The 21,013-nt window shown below is 31.7% G+C and overlaps 1 protein-coding gene across 1 annotated transcript in view; it reads left to right on the forward strand.

Moving 5' to 3' along the window:
- Cfh (complement factor H) overlaps positions 1-21,013 on the forward strand; it is a gene marked incomplete at its 3' end in the record, with an annotated part of 75,245 nt that extends 54,232 nt beyond the window's left edge. The window contains 8 exon segments of the mRNA XM_046458546.2: positions 3,924-4,106; positions 5,392-5,568; positions 10,749-10,925; positions 11,686-11,868; positions 11,973-12,152; positions 15,097-15,273; positions 20,232-20,414; positions 20,809-21,013. Coding sequence (XP_046314502.1) covers positions 3,924-4,106; positions 5,392-5,568; positions 10,749-10,925; positions 11,686-11,868; positions 11,973-12,152; positions 15,097-15,273; positions 20,232-20,414; positions 20,809-21,013 — 1,465 coding nt within the window.

Below are 21,013 nucleotides of genomic sequence, written 5' to 3' on the forward strand. Positions count from 1 at the left end.
CTGATTGTTCCAGTAACATTTGTTGAAAAGACACTGTTTCCTCCACTGATTTGATTTTGCTTTCGATCCTTTGTTAAATAGCAATTGACCATGATATAAATCCAGTTCTGGACTATACCTTCTCTTTCATTACTCTATAATTTCACAACATCACTGACTGTTTTAATTACTATTGCATTATATAAGACAAAATATTCTTTATAAGTCCTCTACCTTCTTTTTTCCTTTTTAAAATTTTTAGACATAAAAGCATAGAAATTGTGCATATTAGTGGGGTAATGTGAGACTTCCATACGTATTTAAATTAAACACATCTATTTCCTCAAACATTTTTAAGAATTGTATTGATATTGTAGTCTCTTTGCCTTTTCATGTAACTTTTAGAACCAGCTTTTTTCAGAAATATTGACAGGCACAGTGGTTCATGCCTATAATCCCAGTGGCTTAGGAGGCTGAGGCAGGAGAATTCCAAGTTCAGAGCCAGCCTCAGCAACAGCAAGGTGCTAAGTAATTCAGTGAGATCCAGTCTCTAAATAAAATATAAAAAAGGGCTGAGGGATGTGGTTCAGTGGTTGAATATTCTTGAGTTCAATCACCTGTACCCACCCCCTAAAAAAAGAAACATGAAATACTGCTTGGTTCTTTATTGAGATTGAGATATACATACATATATATATGTATACATATATATATACATATATATATGTATGTGTATATGTAATACATATATGCATATATATAGGTTATCATAATATTATTGGGTTTCAATTCATAAATATATATCTGTATTTAGTTATGCCTTCTTTGAAACCTTACACCTTGGTTTTGTGGTTTCAGCATAAAGATCCTATCTGTATTTTGTTAGATATATAACTCATATTTTTAATGTCATTATTTTTTCTTGAGTGAGCTGTGGTAATCTGTGGCTTTCAATGACTTAATTAATTCACCTAAGTTGTTATATTCATTGACCTAAATCAAAATATTCCTTTTGTGTTCTTTTAATATACATAAAAATTAGTGAGGCCATTACTAGCATTGCTATTATTGGCAACTTGCATATTCTCTGTTTTATTTCTTTTGCTGTTTCCTGACAAATCTGTTTAAAAGTTTAATCAATTTTAGGGACCTTCTAAAATAACAGCTTCCAATTTTTATGTGTGTGTATGTGTATATGTATGTGTATATTCTATATATCATGTAAATTACATATAATAAATATATATTATGTGTATATGTTATATATTAAATATATCATGTATGAATATATAGTGTGTGTATAAACATAATATGTAATGTGTATATATTCTATATTATATGTAATATTTCTTTTTTCTGCTTTATTATTTTAGTTCAGATCTTTGTTTTTTCCTTTTGTCTGCACACTTCATATTCATTTTTTTCTTCTTTTGCTAATGTATTAAGATAGAGGCTAAAGTAATTTTTTTAAAAATATTTTTTAGTTATTGATAGACCTTTATTTTATTTATTTGTATGTGGTGCTGAGAATCGAACCCAATCATCATGCTTGTGAGGCAAGCACATTACCACTGAGCCACAACTCCAGCCCCCCACCCACCCCAGGCTAAAGTAATTGATGTGGAACCCTAATCCTTTCTGTACAGATATTTAGTGTCATCAATTCATTCCATAATGCTTCAGTGGCACTCCAGAATTTTGATATGGTTTGTACATTGATGTTTGGATGGAGACGAGTGAACATTACCCAAATAGTTTTGTGTGTATGTGGGATGGGAGGTAGATATTGACAAAATTGTTTTTTCTTTCACTTTTCTTCTATCTTCTGACTGAAGAAACAGGCTTTTCTTTGTCATTACTTCTTGGTGTTTGGGGTTGGAGACGTGGACAGTTACCTGGTTTTTGTTTTTATTCTTTGCAGTACTGGGGATTGAACCCAGGGCCTTCCCAAATGTTAGGCAAATGCTACATCCCCATCCTGGATCATCTGTTTTGAATTTTGCTTTGAAAAACTAAGTTTGTTTGAACATTTTTATCTGTTTTAGTGTTATTAACACTGGTTCAGGGAGCTTTTACTCTGGGACTAGTTTATTCAGAATATTAATAAGGCGACTTTACTAAATGATCTAGTCCAAGGCTCTTTCTACTCTTAAAAAAAAATTGAATTTCTTCCAATGTTTGAGTGCTCTGGAATCTTTGACCTTATTCTCCATTGGTTTTCTTCCCTCTGGTAGTTATTCTTTGTTGCCCAGTGTCATGGAATTTTGTCCTACAACATGTCAGCATTCAGCTAAAGTATTCAGGGGATTGCTGTGCAGATTTGTAGGTCTTTCACTCTATGATTTCTTCCTCTTTGGTTTTCTATCCTAAAAATTCTTGTGACCTCAATCTCCTTTAAAACACTGATTATTGTTTCCTTTGTTTATCAAAACTGCTATCTTTTGCTTGGATTCTTCCTGTCTGCTGTTTACAGGAGAACTCCTCCTGTTTTATCTCTGAGATTGTCCTCAGGTGGTGCTGCTTGTATTCCAGTCCGCAACAAAAACGATTTTGACTATTAGTTCAGTTTCTTCATTATTTGTGGCTGGAACTCTGTTTCCATTTATTATTCTTGCTTGGTCTTCATCAGTTTTATTTCTGTACAAAATCACTCTTGCTTGTTTACTTTGTCTCATTTGTTTTCCAATTGATTTCTGCTATTTTATTTCCCCAGAATTGATAATCATGTTGGCTTTTGTTTGCTTCTTTCTAATTTCTTAAAGTGAACAAATTATTGATTTTTATTCTTTAATAATGGAATTATAGCTATTTAATGCTAAATTTCCCTTTCAGCACTACTTAAGTGTCAGTTTATGTTTTATTTAATGATTTATTATCATTCAGTCAAACATATTTAATGTTTTTTTTAAATTTTTGTTTCCTTTTTAATCTATATACACATGAAGCTTTATTATGGGAAGAAACCTAATAACTGACAGATGTCAACTTTTAGTTTCAAGTTAAGTTATATGTAATTTGAGGAATCATCATTTTAGCCTGAGAACATCAAGAAATATGTTGCTCTTTGTCATCTTCTTTGAACTCTATGCATCCATTATGTTTTAAGCACACAATTATGATGACATTTTAAATTCTTGGAGCCAGTAGTAACTATGCTGACAGATTCTTTAAGATCATTACCTGATTTCAGGAACCCCAATTGGCTAGATGAGGCTTGGGTATTTTCAGATTTAAAGCAAGTCCTAAGGGAAAATAAACACATTGCCTATGGAGTTATGGCATGCTGTCGGATCCTGGATTCATTCATCCCCTAAATCCTTTAGCTAAATTTGTTTGTTTTTTGTTTTCAATATAAAAAATAAATCTTCATATGTTTAATTTTTAAAAATTTGAATTACTAGAGATATTTTTAAAGAACAACATGAAATCATGATGTTCCTTTTGATTTAACAAACTGTGAGGAAAGAGTATTTTCAACATTAAAGAGAATAATCTATTTTTAAAGCAGAGAGTTAAATTAATGCCTCTTGTAGGCCGAATACAAAGGATTGTTTTGGTTAGTAGGCTAAATAGTCCACGTAACTTTTTTTTTTTTGCCATATTTCTATCATGTAATGCATCCAAGGAAATCTAATTACATTATTGTAATTAGAATTACATTATTGTAATTAATTTTATTGAAACTTCTTATAATTTCTCAGAAAGGATTATAAATGTTTAATTGTAACCTTCTTACCAAAGGAAAACATTTCATAAAGGACCTTTATTTAATATCTTTGGAAAATCATTGCTTAATTTCTGTAGCACAATAACCTGGATGATTAATAATTATTCCAGAAATTTAGACACAAATGGCTCATTATTTTTTGCACTGTCATATTATTAGAGTCTTTATATAATTATATTACATGTGCTTGTCTTTTCCTTATCCTGTTCCCTTCTAGAAACATGTTCAAAAAATGATATAGAAATTAAGAATGGGTTTCTTTCTGAATCTGACTTTATATATAATCTAAATAAAGTAACACAATATAAGTGCAAACCAGGCTATGTAACTGAAGATGGTAACACATCGGGATCAATTACCTGCCTCCAAGATGGATGGTCAGCTCAACCCTCCTGTGTTAGTAAGTGGTTTATTATATTAGTATCATTATCCTGATGATATACAAACGTTAAACTTTATTCTTTCTTGATGTGACTATGTTTCATTTTAATAGGCAAACAAAAACATTTGATGAAAAGTATATGTCATCATTTTTTTTTCTCAGAATTGCTAGTATGGTAGAACATAAGTACATCTTTCCTCCCCTGACAGACATTTTAAAGAATACAATGATTTAGAAGTGACTCAGAGAGCTTCAGGTGTATTCTGGTGCTGACTCATTTATTTTAGCTGAGATCTTTGTCACTGTTAGGTATAACTGTGTTTTAGGTGGTCAACCTCTTATATCAAAGGCTTCGATCCCAGACATAAAAGTAATGTTCTTAGTGAAAATATGGAGCCTTGGTATATAACCTCAGAATATTTTAACCTTTATAACTTATATGTTTGACATTGTAAGATAGGTCTACTTCTGAAAAACCTCCCCCCTTAAACATCTGCATAAACATCTAGGTATTTGAAAGGAGGGAGTGTTTCAAGGTGATACCAGTTTTTGCTATGTTGAAAGATTTTCCTGCTATAATACCCAAGGTTAATGAAGATTTTCTAGGAATGATTATTTCTGTTTATCTTATTAAACTCAAAGTTATTCAGTAATATTTTGCAAGCAATACTTAACATACTTTAAATGACATGACTAAGATATTCATTCTTACTTCTTAATTTCTATTCCTTATTTTACAATTTCTATGCTTACAGCATCTAGCTAAAAAATGATACAAATTACTGCTTTATAAAACTCATCATATGCTAAATTCTGATAAATAATCCATTATGAAACTTTCTTATTAAGAAATAGAAAATCTTATTTAAAATACATTAATATTTTGTTAATCAATCCACACTTCTTCTATTATGTCACAACTACTAATAAGTCTGACATCTTAATTCTCAAAATGCCATTCCAGTCTTCTAAAACAAGTAATACATATTTATTTTATTACTAGCATTTATTACTATTTTATTACTAGCATAAGGTAAATGCTTAAATAAAATAGAATTTTAAAAAGTTTTTAAAGTGAACTTTTCAGAGAGTTTAAGTAATCAGAAAAAGGTTATGAAGGAACATTTTTAATTTATTGTAACTTTCAGAAAAATGACTTATCATTGGTCTTAGGCTATTTTTGTACAGTACTTAATTCTAATCACATATTTACTTATAAAGTCTGTGTTCTTGGGGTGAGATTTTCTAGTATTGTCATTTAAATTACAATAGAAATAAAATCCTCAATTTTATTATGCATTAGAATCTTGTGATATGCCAGCATTTGAGAATGCTAAAACCAAAAGTAACGCCACATGGTTTAAACTCAATGACAAGTTGGACTATGAATGTAATGTTGGGTTTGAAAACAGATTCAAGCGTGCCAAAGGATCCATAGTATGTCAGGACAATGGATGGTCACATATACCCACATGTTATGGTAAGTACTGTCTCAGAAATTTTTGTTTTTTGTTTTCAATATAAAAAAATAAATCGGCATGTGTTTAATTTTTAGAAATTTGAATTACCTATGTGAATTACCTATATTTTTAAAGAACAACATGAAATCATGATGTTCCTCCTGATTTAACAAACTGGGAGGAAGGAGTATTTTCAACATTAAAGATAATAATCTATTTTTAAAGCAGTGAGTTAAATTAATGCCTCTTGTAGGCCATATACAAAGGATTGTTTTGGTTAGTAGGCTAAATAGTCCATATAACTTTTTTTGCCATATTTCTGTCATGCAATGCAGCCAAGGAAATCTAATTACATTATTGTAGTTTCTTTGATATGTCCAATTAGAAGACTATAAACATGTGGTGGATTTGGCAATATGGGGCTCCTGTTGGATATCCTGGTAAGGGTTGCCAATAAGGCCATCCAATTTTGTAACAAGAGGAAGTAAAGAACATGGGTGTGTAAATCTAATGCTGAAAAGAATCAGAAACTGATGATTCTATTGTATTTTGAAGTATGAGACAAGGGCATTGAGATTGAATAGTGCATGAGGGAAAGAGGATGAGGAACACCGTGTAATGTTCAAAGGCTTAAATTTAAATGGTAGTAGAAGATACCACACCTTGAGACTTGATTGGCAGGATTGAGCATCCACTAAAATTTAATCCATTTGGGATATCAAGCAATTTCTTTTATAAGTTAGGGGAAAGTGATAAAAAAAAAACCCCACAAACTCAGTTCTGCTTTCTGGATTTTTCATTGCAGTATCAGAGAACCAATCCAAAATCCAATGAATTAAGGCACATAATAAACCAATTAATAAAAATAGTTTTAGTATGTTTTATATATGTGATTATAAGCAGATACATGCTGTGTGCAGCCAGAAGCTTTTACAATACTAAGTGTCCATCTTCAAAAAAGCCTGGTGCATTAGCTTAGTGCTGGAGTGCTTACCCAGCCCAAAGCCCTGGATTCAATCTCGAGCACTGAATGAGAGTTATGAATATATGATTCTCATTGCTTTTCCACTGTCACTAGACATGGAAAATGTGAAGATGTGCAGAAGAGAAGAGAAAGTAAGAGTGACAGAGATATAGCAATAGAAACGAATTCAGTCAAAGTAGCTTTTTATTGCGAATTTTATGAAGACTAATAATCACATTTCCAGGAGATGTAAGTCTCCATATATTGAGTGAATAAATGACAGCTTAGTATTTTTGCCTCAGCCATGTAGCATAAAACTGCACACAGATTGACAGATATACAACTTTATTTCAAATGTCTGGGAGTTCTTGTCTATGGGGAGATGTTTACATTAATATCCTAAACCGCTTAAGCAAAACAGACTTACAGAAATCTTAAAGTAGTAAACACCTTAGAGTAAAAATATCTATACTAACATTTCTGTTCATCAGCACTAAAATATATGATTTGAACTATTAGACAAAGACAAGTATTTCTCATCCAGGGTTTGTCCATTCACACTTCTCTTTAAACCACACATTTAGTTACTATCTCTGTATAGATATAGCAGTTTGATAGTACTCAACAGTCAAAATCATTTTTTTCTTGTTAAGGGCAATGCTTTCTATAATATGATGAAATAGAGAATTTATATAAAACAGCCTAAAATAAATATACACACACAAAAGAACTTTTAAGTTTGGGAAATTTTCTAATATTGCATTGAAGAGATTGTGCATTCCTTTGGTTTGTATCTCTGAGCTTTTATCTATCCCAATAAATTTTAAATTTTCAAGTTATCTCATATTTCTTGGAAGTTATGTTCAGGATATCTTAACATCTTTCTCCACAGTCAACTTTATTTTTAAGATTATATATTTTGTCTTCATTGCCTGAAACTCTGTCTTCCAAGTGGTCTAAAATGCTCATGATGCTTTCCATTGAATTTTTAATTTGGTTTATTGATTCCTTCATTTGGAGGATTTCTGCTTGATTTTTTTTCAGAATCTCTCTTTTTTGAAATGATCTTTTACTTCCTGTATTTTCTTTCTGATTTTACTTCTTATATTGTCTTTGCTTTGCAGATCAGTTTAACTATATATTTTCTAAATTCCTTCTCTGACATTTCTTCTACTGTGGTGTTGATGGATTCTGTTATTGAAATACCTTGGTTTGTTTGGGGCTATTTGTTCCCCTTGATTTTTCATGTTGTTTATGTATCTACCCATGGGACAATATGGCTCTGAGGCAGCAGAGTTTCTGCCTTGTGAACTTGTAGTGTCCCTGAAGGTTTCCAGTACCTCACTGTTTAAATGGGAGCAAATAATCACAATAACCAATGCAAACAATATATAGCTTTAAACCAGACAGTTCCTATTATGACATCTACAATGCTAAATGTCACAATAAACAGAAATTATATGATCAATTATCACCCACAGTAAAAACAGTATGTTTGCAAAAGGGTTTACAATTTCAAATAGTAGACTGGAGAGAACAAAAGTGATGTGGGATATGATGATTATGAGGGAGGGGGAGAGAAGATAGAAGTAAAAATTTAAAGGAAGAGTGGAAGGGAGGACAATGGAGATTGGCTGTTAGCAGAAGAAAAGAGAGAAAGAAAATAAAAAGAAACAGATAAGTGAGAAAAAATACATATATAAGGTAAAAATTTTTAAAATTAAAAACAAAATTAAAAGAATACAAAACAAAACTGAAATATAGTAATCAAACATCCTAGTCCTCAAAATACTGATCCATGAAAAGTAACTGGTTTCAAAAATGTTATAAATGAGGAAAAAAACACCAAATATGAATATGTATAAATGTCCATGAATAACTCAAGGTCACAATTTAACAAAGAAAAAAGGGAAAAAAAGATCTTGATGAATTAAAAATGGGAGTTCATAATCTGCTTGAATCAAATGTATGAAATATGATATGTCAAGAGCTTTGTAATGTTTTGAACAACTAATAATAAAAAAAGAAAAAAAAATAATGCTGTTAGTATGTAATAAAGATGTATTATTTTAACTATTGAAAAAAAAAAGAAAAATTAACAATTGTGTTTGCTGGAGTTCAAAAGATTCTTAGCTTCCCTTCTCAGCAGTGTTAGGTGGGATTGCTGGGGAGAGAGAGGTAATCCCATAGGTGGAACTCCTGAAGGCGGGTTTTAGATTTAGGTGGGTCTCTAGGTTCTTTACTGAATGCCAATTGGTCTGGAGACTTTAAATCATGCACCTCCAGGGATCAGCAATCGTCAATCCATGTTGGAAGACTGCACCCCAGGGATCTCCCCTGGGTTCCACTCATGTGGGTGAGAAGCCAATATTAAGTCCACTACATCACCTGTTGATTCCATGCTTCCTGGTCTTGGGTTCAGTCTCCAAACCCACTCTCTCCCACCTCACCCTTTTGAATTCCTAGCTAGGCATGTTTCTTCTAGTTGGTTCTGAAAGCAGCATGTTTAGAGGGAGAGGGGGAAAGCCAATTGGGTTTCCACAACCAGTTCTCCTCTGTGTAAACCTCTCTCCACATTTGATTTTCTCCTGGTCACTTAGACACACTTTATGTCATGAGTGTGGGTTTTCTAGGCCTGTATTTTGGGACAAACTCGGGTTTTTCAGGAATCAGCTCTCCTGGCTACTGGCCACCACACCATGGCTGCAAAATGGTTCTTTCCTCTGTCCTCTGCATAAAGTCTGGAGAGATGGTGGCTTCTTACCCACACAAGCATACTGTGAAGCACCCCATTCAGCTTAGTTGGGCAGTGTCTTTGATCTCTAAACTTTCTATATCTAGATAAGCCTCAAGTATACCCCAAATGTGGGCTCCTTTAATTCCTTTATCACTCCACTTTGGTCATGGAGGGACCACTGTGGCTGGTTCTTCCAGCTGTGGTAGTGGCTGTGGAGCTGGGGATTTCTTCCTTATTTTATTTTATACAACCTCTGAGTCCCTGATCTGCCTTGAATGTCGAGCATTAAATTCCAATAAAGCCTCCCCCAACCTTTTTTGTTTTATTTTGTTTTGTACACCCACCTTGCTAAGAAGCTACCTGTCTGCTTTCTTGGTTTCATGCCTTGGGCAGCCACAAGAGTGGCTTCTCTAGTCTGCCATCTTGAAACCCCCTCCAAAGACAAAATGACTTTAATGTAGACGATTGTAATATAATTCAAGGAGTGGAATCCCAGTGACTCTCCTTCAAGTGTAGTTTTTTTCTCAAGTAATCTGCAATACTCAAAAGAATTACAAAATTAATTGGGGTTCTGGGGATTGATTCCAGGTCCTCACACCTGCTAAGCATGAGCTTCATCCCCAGCCCCAGAGAAAAAACTTTTAGTTTTTAAAGCATTATTCTTAAAAATAGTTTTTATTGTACATTTAAATTTATAAATGTTTTGGTACTTGAATTTCGATAGTATACATTTTCTTTCTACCATGGTTCTAATTTTATAATTGCAGCCTTTAATTTTATGAATTTGTAAGGAAGAGGTATTCCAAATAAGAAAAATGATTTTTCAATGTTATTTGCTAGTGTTACCTACTTTTAAAAAATTAAAAAATGTGAGAGAATTTTATACAGTATTCCACATTTGAATTAAAATAACTAATAATCATTAATAAAAATTATAATAAAATAATTGAATATTAATGTAAGGATTCAACACACCTATCAGTTTGACTTTGAACTATTTCTTAGTTTGTTTTCTTTATTTGTAATATATTAATTATATAATTTTTTAATGTTACTCTAACTTCAAATACATTAGAGATGCTTTTTAATATAATCTATTTTCTCAATTATATTAAACAGAAAAGCCAGTTTTTTAAAAAATGTACAATTTAAAATTTATACAAAGCAGGTTGATTTAATATGAGAATAATTCCGTGTTTTAAGGGTACAAAAATATGACATAAATTTTACAAATATCAATAATAAGCCAGATTCAGTGAAAACTAGTTGAATTTGCAAGTTAAATTTCAGGACAGATATATTGCCATTCAATATCACCATATTTCTCAGAGTCCTAGATGAGTAAATTTAGGCAGTGAATAAAACTAATCTGTAACATTTTTTCCAGGAAGAGGATTTGTCTGATACTGTCCTGTATATGCATCACTGAACACCTACCTCATTTTAAAATGACAATGTAAAATGTAATTTGTCAATGATTATTTTATTTTTTATTTTAGAAAGGGAATGCAGGATTCCCAAAATGGGAAAATTCTTAATGGCTGATCCCAAGAAAGATAAATATAAAGTTGGAGATTTGTTGAAATTTTCCTGCCGATCAGGACTTACAAGAGTTGGACCAGATTCAGTACAATGCTACCATTTTGGATGGTCCCCGGATATCCCAATATGTAAAGGTGAATATTTATCTTTCTGTTGTAAATATGATGATTAGAATATTTAATATAAACCTTTTTTCTTTCTTCTATTAATTTTTTATTGGCTTCCACCGTATCTGTAATCTAATTAATGAAGTTGTTGATATGTGCTATGTGGCAGAAAGCACAACTAGTTTATTTAAGAATTTAATCACCAATTATTTCTTGAAATATGTATTGGGAGTATTCATACATACAAATATGGTGGCTGAGACTAGAGAGATTTACTTTGTTACTTTCCATTTTTCCTACACTGCTACCATTAATACTGGACATATTATATAGTACAGGACTTCTCTCAAGTTTCACAGAGTATATCTAAACAATACTTAAACAGTTTATAGTTAATTCAATGGAGTACATTAGAAAATCAGTTAAAGATGTTGATCAAATGCTTGTCTCATTGATGATACTTTCTCAAAAAATTATGATAAAATGTTACTATAGAATTAAAAATTAATATAATTTACACAACCACATTTGCTAACAGTTTGTATGTATCTTCAAAATATCTACATCATTGAAAATATTCAAAGCTTTAAAATATTTCCAATGTTACTATAGTAGAATTAATCCAATTTGGAAATATGAATATAATGTAAAAATTTATTTTTAATTAAGAATTTTACAATTAATCATATGAAAAAATGATCAATTAAAAAAGCATTCTCTCCATTTTTCTGGATTTTTTTACGTGCAAGATAGACTATTTAACCATTAACCATTGTTTCTACTATAGATCAAGTACAGTCATGTGGTCCACCTCCTCCACTATTCAATGGGGAAGTTAAAGAAACAAAGAAAGAAGAATATAGACACAATGTAGTAGTAGAATATAATTGCAATCCTAGATTTTTGATGAAGGGACCTAATAAAATTCAATGTGTTGATGGAACGTGGACAACCTTGCCAAAATGTATTGGTAATATATTAAAAATACTAAATTTAAACTGAAATATTTTTGTATTTATTTAAACATACATACTGTGTCTTCATTATCAACATGTATTTGTGAAATTTACATAGAGGAGGAGAGAACATGTGGAGCTATACCTGAACTTGACCATGGCTTTGCCCAGCCTTCTGACCCTCCTTATCACCATGGGGATTCAGTGGAGTTCAATTGTATAGAAACCTTTACAATGATTGGAGACAGATCAATTACATGTATTAGTGGAATGTGGACCCAACTTCCTCTGTGTGTTGGTAAGACTGCCCTCCTCAAATTCACACTTAATGAAGTTTAAGTTTTATGGAAAAGATATTTGCAATCTATTCATAAAATTAGAGATATTCTTGAAAAAAGTCTAGTCTTAACTATAATGAATTTTATTGCTCAGCATTTAATATGAATTTCCAGAAGAAATAAATAAAAGTAGTGATAGAATTTATTAATGTTTCTATCCCTATTAATATTATTTACCTTATAAGTGTAAAGCTAGATTTTACTTAATCACATGATTAAAATGTGAATATTCCTTTCCAAAAAATATGAGTATTCTACATAGATATTGTTGTTGTTCTATATGGCACTCTGTCTTTCAAGCCCCGGAAAACAAATAAAGTCCACAAAATACCCACTTGTTACTAGCTTTTCCTATAAGAATCTTTCTCTGTCAGAGATTCTGACAAGGATAAATTCTCAGTTTCAAAGTTAGCAAGCTGCAATCCCTAAAAAACAAATGCCAAATGTCTGCTTTGATATAAGGAGAGTAACTAAGATCAGAGTAGGGACGAAGAGCAGGAGAAGAAGATTAACATTTAACAGGGATGAGAGGTGGGAGGGAAAGGGAGAGAGAAGGGAAATTGCATGGTAATGGAAGGAGACCCTCAGGGTTATACAGTGGAGGGGGTAGAGAGAGAGGAGGGGAGGGGAGGGGAGAGGTGGGGAGGGGAGAGGTGGGGAGGGGGTAGAGAGAGAGGAGGGGAGGGGAGGGGAGAGGTGGGGAGGGGGGAGGGGGGAGGATGGGAAAGGCAGCGGAGCACAACAGACACTAGTATGGCAATATGTAAATCAATGGATGTGTAACTGATGTGATTCTGCAATCTGTGTATGGGGTGAAGGTGGGAGTTCATAACCCACTTGAATCAAAGTGTGGAATATGATATGTCAAGAAATTTGTAATGTTTTGAACAACCCACAATAAAAATTAAAAATACAAAGTTAGCAAGCTGAAGTTCATGAGCTGCAGCACAGGTGTTAGTAGTAACTTAGCAACATTACATATCTGGTGTTTGGCCAGAAATCAAATATCACTGATTGATTTCACACTTTCCCTGTTGGTGATCAAGCCTTTGATGACCAAAGGAAAGATTCTTCACTTTTCTCTTAGACTGAGTTCTTTCCTAGATTTCTCTGGGTCCTTCATTTTAAGTCTGTCCTGGGTATCCAGTCTTATTTATTCATTGGATTTCTAGACATAATTAATCTCAGAACAGAGTAGAGTTCCTCCAGAACAGGAATTACCTTTGTTTTGTTCTCATGACATTAAGATGGATTGACATACAGAAGCATTTATTAAGTTTTTGTCAAATGAAACAATAAATTATGTTGATTATTAACATTCTTTGCTAAACACATTTCTGTGAATAAAGTGTCTTCAATCCTTTTGGACCTCACCTTATCCTTGTCCTTTTTCATACACAAATGGTTTTATCTGATTTCATATGGGAGGAAAACTAATATTAGGCGGCAGAAACTCTCAACTTTTCATTTTAATTAAACTCAAAGTTGTGCTACAATTATTATTTCTTCTGATCTCAGAGTTTTTCATCCTGTGAGTCATCTTCTGCTAACTGCCTATAGTCTGCTTCATATAAGTCCTTCCAGCTCTCATAGTTTGGTCTATAATTCTACCCTTTCAATATTCATTTTGTACTTTCCACCACTCTAGCTTTTCATGCTTCTCAATATATTTATTTACTCCCAAAACCAAAGAAATCCTTTCAGAAACCGATCAAATCCAGGGCACAAACAGTTTCCCTTGACCAAAGATGTTCCTCTAGTTTCTACCTCTTGTTTTTCCTTTCTCAACACTGTGGACCAGCCCCAAGGATGAGACTAATTCTCAAGTACCTCATGTGCTTTTAAATTTCCCATTTCATTGTTTTTAAAGATTGGTTTACAAACTTACTGTGCTTTGGTAGTTACTGATTTTTCTTTGCTCTGTTTATCCTCACTTGACTCTGCTTTTCAAATTGTTAATAACAAATATTTACAGAGACCAATACAGACATTTTATCATTTTCAAAAAGAACTCTCATCTTCCCTGAGTTATTGAAATATATGGTACATTGAAAGCTTCTGTAGTACTTATTGAACTCATAACAGAGTCAGCAAAATTTTCTTGTTATGGTATTATAATATTATTTGATGGTAGTATGATCTGGTATACATAATAGTTTCTTAAAGACTCTAAGAATGGAAAAAGAGAGATTATGATTTTAAAGCACCTGATTTCTTTTTTACTTTTTCTTTTTTATGATGTAGGGATTGAACTTAGAGCCTGGAAATGACAGGAAAGCCTCTACCACCAAGCTACACTTCTAATGAAAGCACACAATTTCTTATTCCAAGTATTTCCTCTCTCTCTCAGATCATATAACAAATCTGCTTAACTATTCATGTCCTATAAAATATATTTTAGATAGATTTTATTATATTATGTTACTACTCTCAAAAATATGTTTAAATGAACAACTTGTTATATTACATTTCCATAGATGATGTTTTTATTTTAATATTTAAGGATTCTAGATTATAGATAATATAGTGGTGGTTGCAATTAGGAAAACAAATGAATATGAATCTTTTACACAGGTTTCAAATATGGGACCAAATCTAGTGTTTTTAATTTTTTTTCCAAATTTAGTTCTTTGATAACTATTTAGTATGCAAATCTTCTGAGAAAATGAGTCTCTTGTGCTCTTTCAGTTACCAAAGTACAAAATATCTTTATGACAGGTATTCTCTATAATAGTTCAAAGATAGGACATAAATGCCATCTCATGCAGTGGTGACCAAGAATAATTTGGTTGATAGAATTTAAAGGCACAAATCAAAATTTCATTTGACATTGACTGTACAGCTACTTTATATTGACTTGATTCTTATAATTGGTCTTTTCATGGAAATATTTTCATTTTATAGCAACAGATCAACTTGAGAAGTGTCAAGCACCAAGACTAACTGCAAATGAAGCAAATCAATCAGATAAAAATGAATATAATCATAATTTTAACTTCAGTTACCCATGTAGGGGAAAGTTGGAGCAGAAACATTCAATCTGTGTCAATGGACGATGGGACCCTGAACCAACCTGCACAAGTAAGTTCTTGTGTACAATGTTTTCTAAAATTCATTACATTTTTCCTCACTTATAGAAGTAGTATTTTGTGTTTTTTAAAAATTTAGCTATGTGTTGATATAATTTCTTTTGAAGTTGGAAGGTAATTTTTGTCTCTATCTGCCTTGAAAATTCTGGGTTGTATTGACACTTGCAATTCCAATTGAATAGCAAAGAGCATTCTAGTCTTTCAGTTTTTTATATCTTTTTCTCTATAATTATAAGGACTAGCTTCAATAGTTTTGAAATTCTGCCATACCAATATATAGGAAGTATGGCCATACCAATTTAAAAAAGAAATGTAAGGCATATATTTTAACTTGATAATTTTCTTTCTCTATTTTATTTTGGTAGTATTTATTTATTTATTTATGTTTGCATTACAATTCTTAATACACAATTATATCATAATTTATCATATCTCTGATTATATATAATATATGTTGAGATAATTTTTTTAAAAGGAAACAATTTACATGCAGTGAAGAACACATGTTCTTTTACATTTTCTTCCTGAAGCTTTATAGCTTTATAGTACTAGAATTTAGTTTTATCACCTTATATTAATTTTGAGTACAAGATTAAGTAGCAGTTGTTTTTTTTCTCTGTATGGATAGCCAGTTGTTCAAGCAATATGTATGAAAAAGAATCAATTATTATGAAAGTACTGATTTATTTCAGCACTCTTCATTCAATATTTTACCATAAGTGTCATGTTATTTTGGGATTTACATAGGTGCTGTTTATCAAATTGAGGGGGTTTCTTTCTGTTCCTAGTTAGCTGAGAAATTTTGATCATTGGGGGGTGTTGAATAAATGCTAAATACATTTTCTTTATTGATAATACAGTGAATTTTACATGTTTGTGTGCACACATACATATAAAAATCTTAAATCTTTCATTCTATTTTAAAAAACATTTATGCTTTTAGTTGTAGATGGATACATATTTTATTTTTATATGGTGCTGAGGATTGAACCCAGTGCCTCACGTATGCTAGGCGAGTGCTCTGCCTCTAAGCCACAACTGCAGCCCTTAAATCTTTCATTCTTGAGGAAAAACTCTACTCGTACATGATGTGATGTAATTCTCAGTTCTACTGTGCTGAATTGTATGTTTGGGCAAGTTATATTTTCATTTCCATGTGTCTCAAGATACTATCTAAATTTTCTTTTGATTTCTTCTTTGGCTTATTGCTTATTTTTATGTTTTAGATAAGTTGTCCCCAAAAAAACCCATGTGTGTGAAATGCAGGAATGTTCAGAGGTGATATGATTAGGTAATGAGAGCTGTAACCTAATCAGTGGATTAATCCATTTAATGGATTATTAATATGAAAAAACTACTGACTGTACTGTACTGTACTGTACTTCCAGCTTAAAAAGAATTTATATAGGCATGTGACTAAAAACAGGTAAGATATGACTGGAGGAGGCACATCACTGGGGGCATGTCTTTGAGCATTTGAAGTATATTCCATCGCATCATGACTTTGAGACAATTGACACAAAATTTCAGAAAATTCAGAGCATTTGACACAAGCTCCACTCTTCTTTTTTTTGCCCAATAAAAGCCTGGAAACTGGACTTTATTATCAATTGTGTAGCTCTGTGCTGGGGGAGAGGATATGGAAAGATATGAATTTTCCTACTGGCTTTGATGCATTTGTTTAGGGCTCACCTGGCATTAAGAGCCTTTCAACCACTTTGTAGATTTCTCTCAAAGAGAATTGGTTCATGTATTGTTGACCAGTGTCTATGGGGAAAAGGAGGATTGAGGATTCCTGATCTGTCACTCCTTTGTTACATTCTTGATATGTTGTGCTCTATCATGATTCTTTATCATTTTTCTGTTAATCAGCTTTTCATTGCTGTGATGAAAATACCTGAGAACAGCTTAGGGAAGGAAAAGTTTATTTGGGGCTCACAGTTTCAGAGGTTCAGTTCATGGTTGGCCAAATCCATTGCTCTGAGCCTGAGATGAGGCAGGGTATCATAGCAGAGGAGAATTGCTTAAATCATGATAGCTTGGAAGCAAAGAGTGGGGAGCCACAGGGATGGTGAACATCCTTTTAGGGCATATTCCTAGTGACACACCTCCCCCACCTTTCTACAGTTACCATTTAGTCCACTCAAACTGGAATGGTTTGATTAGGATAGAGCTGTCACATATCATTTCACCTCTGAACATTTCTGCATCAACATAGGAAGTTTGGGGCCAAATCATAACAGTTTTTTTTTCAATTTTATTAATAATTTTAGTAACCAACTTTAACACCCTATTTTTTCCATTTTCTCTCATTCAGATTTAGATTTTTAAAGTTTCAAATTTAAGCTTTGATAACTTTCTCTCTTCTCTGTTTTTAATTTTGTCAATTTTCTGTTTATTGTTTTCTTCCTTCTAAAGACTTTGAGTTTAATTTTATTATTACCATTCACCTTTATTTTATTCATTTTTTCTGTGCATGGTGTTGGGGATATAATCCAGGGCCTTGCACCTCCATCACTAGGCAAGCATTTTATGACTGAGCTAAATTAATAGACCACTGCTACCATTTTAAGTTAGTAATTAATGTGTGAATTTCAATCATCATACATTTGAAATAAAAACTTCAAATTTCCACTTTTTAAAGACCTGCCTTAGCTGTGTCCCACAGTGAGACATATAAATATGTTTATGAATATCTATGTATTTTATTTTATTTAAAATGTATTTATTTATAAACTCAAATTATGTATATATATTATATATAATTTATATTTAATTTGTATTCCCTTTGAAATATATTCTGATTTTCCTTGTGATTTATCCTTTAGATCAACAATTATTATTTTGAAGTGTGCTCTTTCATTTCCAAATATTTATTTTCTGTAGATAACTTATTCTTATCAGACTGTGTAGTTATTTAATTCTGTTCTCTGGAAACTATGCAATATTTCAGTACTATGATTTTTTTTAAAAAAATTTGACTGTATGTTCTCTATTTTATTTATAGCTCCATTTTCACATAAAAATATGCATATATGGGACTGGGGCTGTGGCTCAGCAGTAGAGCACTTGTGTGTGAGGCCCTGGGTTCGATGCTCAGCATCACATAAAATAAATAAATAAATAAAATAAAGATATTGTGTTCAACTACAACTAAAAAATAAATATTTTTTAAAAATATGCATATATTCTAGTTGTAATATAAGGTTAAAGTGAATAGTGGTTTTCAAATTTATCCATATTGTTTCAAAACTTTACCTATTTTTTCAGTAAGTCATAGCATGAATGGTGTCAATATTGATATGTAGGATTAGGGATTTGCCTTTTTCTTCTTTATTTCTGTCTATTTTTTAGGTATTTTGATATTTTTAGACATATGTTCAACATTTGTTTGGACTTGTGAAGTAACCCTTTTATAGTTATAAAATATTTATTTCCAAGTTTTTAAACACTTACCCTAAGGTATACACTATCTACTTTTAAGGTAGCCAGGTCATTAAAAAACTAATCATATCTGTGTGATAAAGGAAATCTAGATGAATTTTAAATAATCAACTTCCTAAAGTATTTTCTCTAAACTAAAAGTAAAAATTAAAGTAATGAAAGTGCTAATTAGATATCTTGAATGCTCATCTTGCAAATTTGGAAAATTTGGAAAACAAACAACTTCATTATCAATTATTTATTACCAAAAATTACTCTAAATTAAATGACAGTAATTGTAGTATAAACTGAAATCTATGGAACAGATTTAATACAGATATACTTACAGCATTAAAACATACATTAGAAAACAAAGAACAAAATAAAAGCATATATAAAACAATCTAGAAGCCAAAAAAGAACATACATAAGGAAAATAGGAAGAATAATTAAACATTATTAATAATTGAGGAAAATAAATTTATGAAAATATATAATGAAAACATTGAGAAATATGTCAAAATATTTAAGAATAGAAATTAGAAAACATTAGTGATAAAATGTGATTATATTGCCTTAAACAAAAACAGAAACCTTGGAGTAAATAATAATCATGAATCAAGTTTATTCAGTAAACTATCTCCAGGAGCTATTAACAGCATAACACACATTTGAAAAGATTTACAGTATTTCCTAGTGTACACTTGCCTAAGGCTTTTAATGAACTAAAAAATACAGTAAAATAGGAGAAAGCAAGCTCAAGAAATCAGAAGTCCAATTGCTTTCAGATTCATCCAGAGCCCTCCCCCAGTCAAAAGGGACATAGTTCATCTTCACATTATAAACCATCAAGATATATCTGAGGAATTTAGCTTTATGGGAACTGAGATATAAGTTTGCAAAGGGGTATTTTATACCCTACTAATTGTGTAACTACAGTTAAACTGTGTAGTCATTAAACTGGATATATACCCTCAATTTATATACCCCTAGGCAATGTGAGTGTGCTTCTAAATGGTAAGTTCAGGAAGGTTGAAACTTCAAATGGCACACTGTAAATTATTTGTAATTATGGTTAATGATCTAGAAGCAATACAAATTGTTTGTTAACTGACTGCAAATTTTTACTCTTGTTAATCAGCTTCTGTTGGTAGATTTCAAAAGGGTTTTATTATAGTCCCAATACATTTGTTCATGTATATTTCTAAAATCACCTTCATTGCATACTTTATTTAATACTTGTGATTAAAAATGTATTAATCAGTTAAGATTATCTAAAGAGTACAAATAATAAGTTTCTTGTAAATAAAGGAGTTTGCTTAAAAAAGAAGAAATGGGAGGACCATCAAAATAGGTAATATTAACTGCCATCCAAATTGAAAAGTATAACATATATATAAATATGGAACATAATTACATCATAATTTTGTGATACATAGTTATTGAATTTTCTATTTTTTGTAAAGTATTTTAATATATGTAAATTACTATTTTTTATTCAAGAAACCTAATTTTAATATTTTCTAGAAGTGGAGATAAACTTCTGCCCACCTCCACCTCAGATTCCCAATGCTGAAGATATGAAAACCACAGTGAAATATCAGGATGGAGAAAAAGTATCTGTTCTTTGCAAAGAAAATTATCTGATTAAGGAAGCAGAAGAAATTGTGTGCAAAAATGGAAGATGGCAGTCAATACCACGCTGTGTTGGTCAGTAGTGTGCAATTTGCTTTATAACATGCTTTCAGTTGAAGTTAATAATCCCCTCTGCTTTATGTAAATGAAAAAGATGAGGACCTTTTCTATTTCTCTATCTATTACACTTGATACTAAAACTGTAAGTTATGATCTAGGTTCATAAACCAGTCACCATCTTTCATTTGTGTCAACAAAATTGGACAACACTTTGGGATATTATGTAACTAGCAGATAAATTCCTATTTATGAATATTTTTCATATAATATAAGAGACACAAATCAAGGGAGATATTGGGCAAGAGGATAGCACAGATGTTTTGATGACAGGCTTAAATAGTACTTGATTTTAGTTTTAATTTAAACATTTTATTTATCTTTGACCCTTTGATTTCTGTTTTTCATACAGAAAAACTTTCATGTTCTCAACCACCTGACATAGACCATGGAAGAATTAGTCCATCTAGATTTTCAGAAGAAAGGAAAGAAGCAATTGAATCCAGACAGTATGCACATGGCACTAAACTGAATTATAGTTGTGAAGATGGTTTCACAACCTCTGAGGAAGATGAGATAACATGCTACATGGGCAAATGGAGTCCTCCACCTCAGTG

This window comes from Marmota monax, unplaced genomic scaffold, assembly GCF_021218885.2.
Source record: "Marmota monax isolate L192 unplaced genomic scaffold, Marmota_monax_Labrador192_F-V1.1 WCK01_AAM20220418_F8-fsc00326, whole genome shotgun sequence".
NCBI lineage: Eukaryota > Metazoa > Chordata > Mammalia > Rodentia > Sciuridae > Marmota > Marmota monax.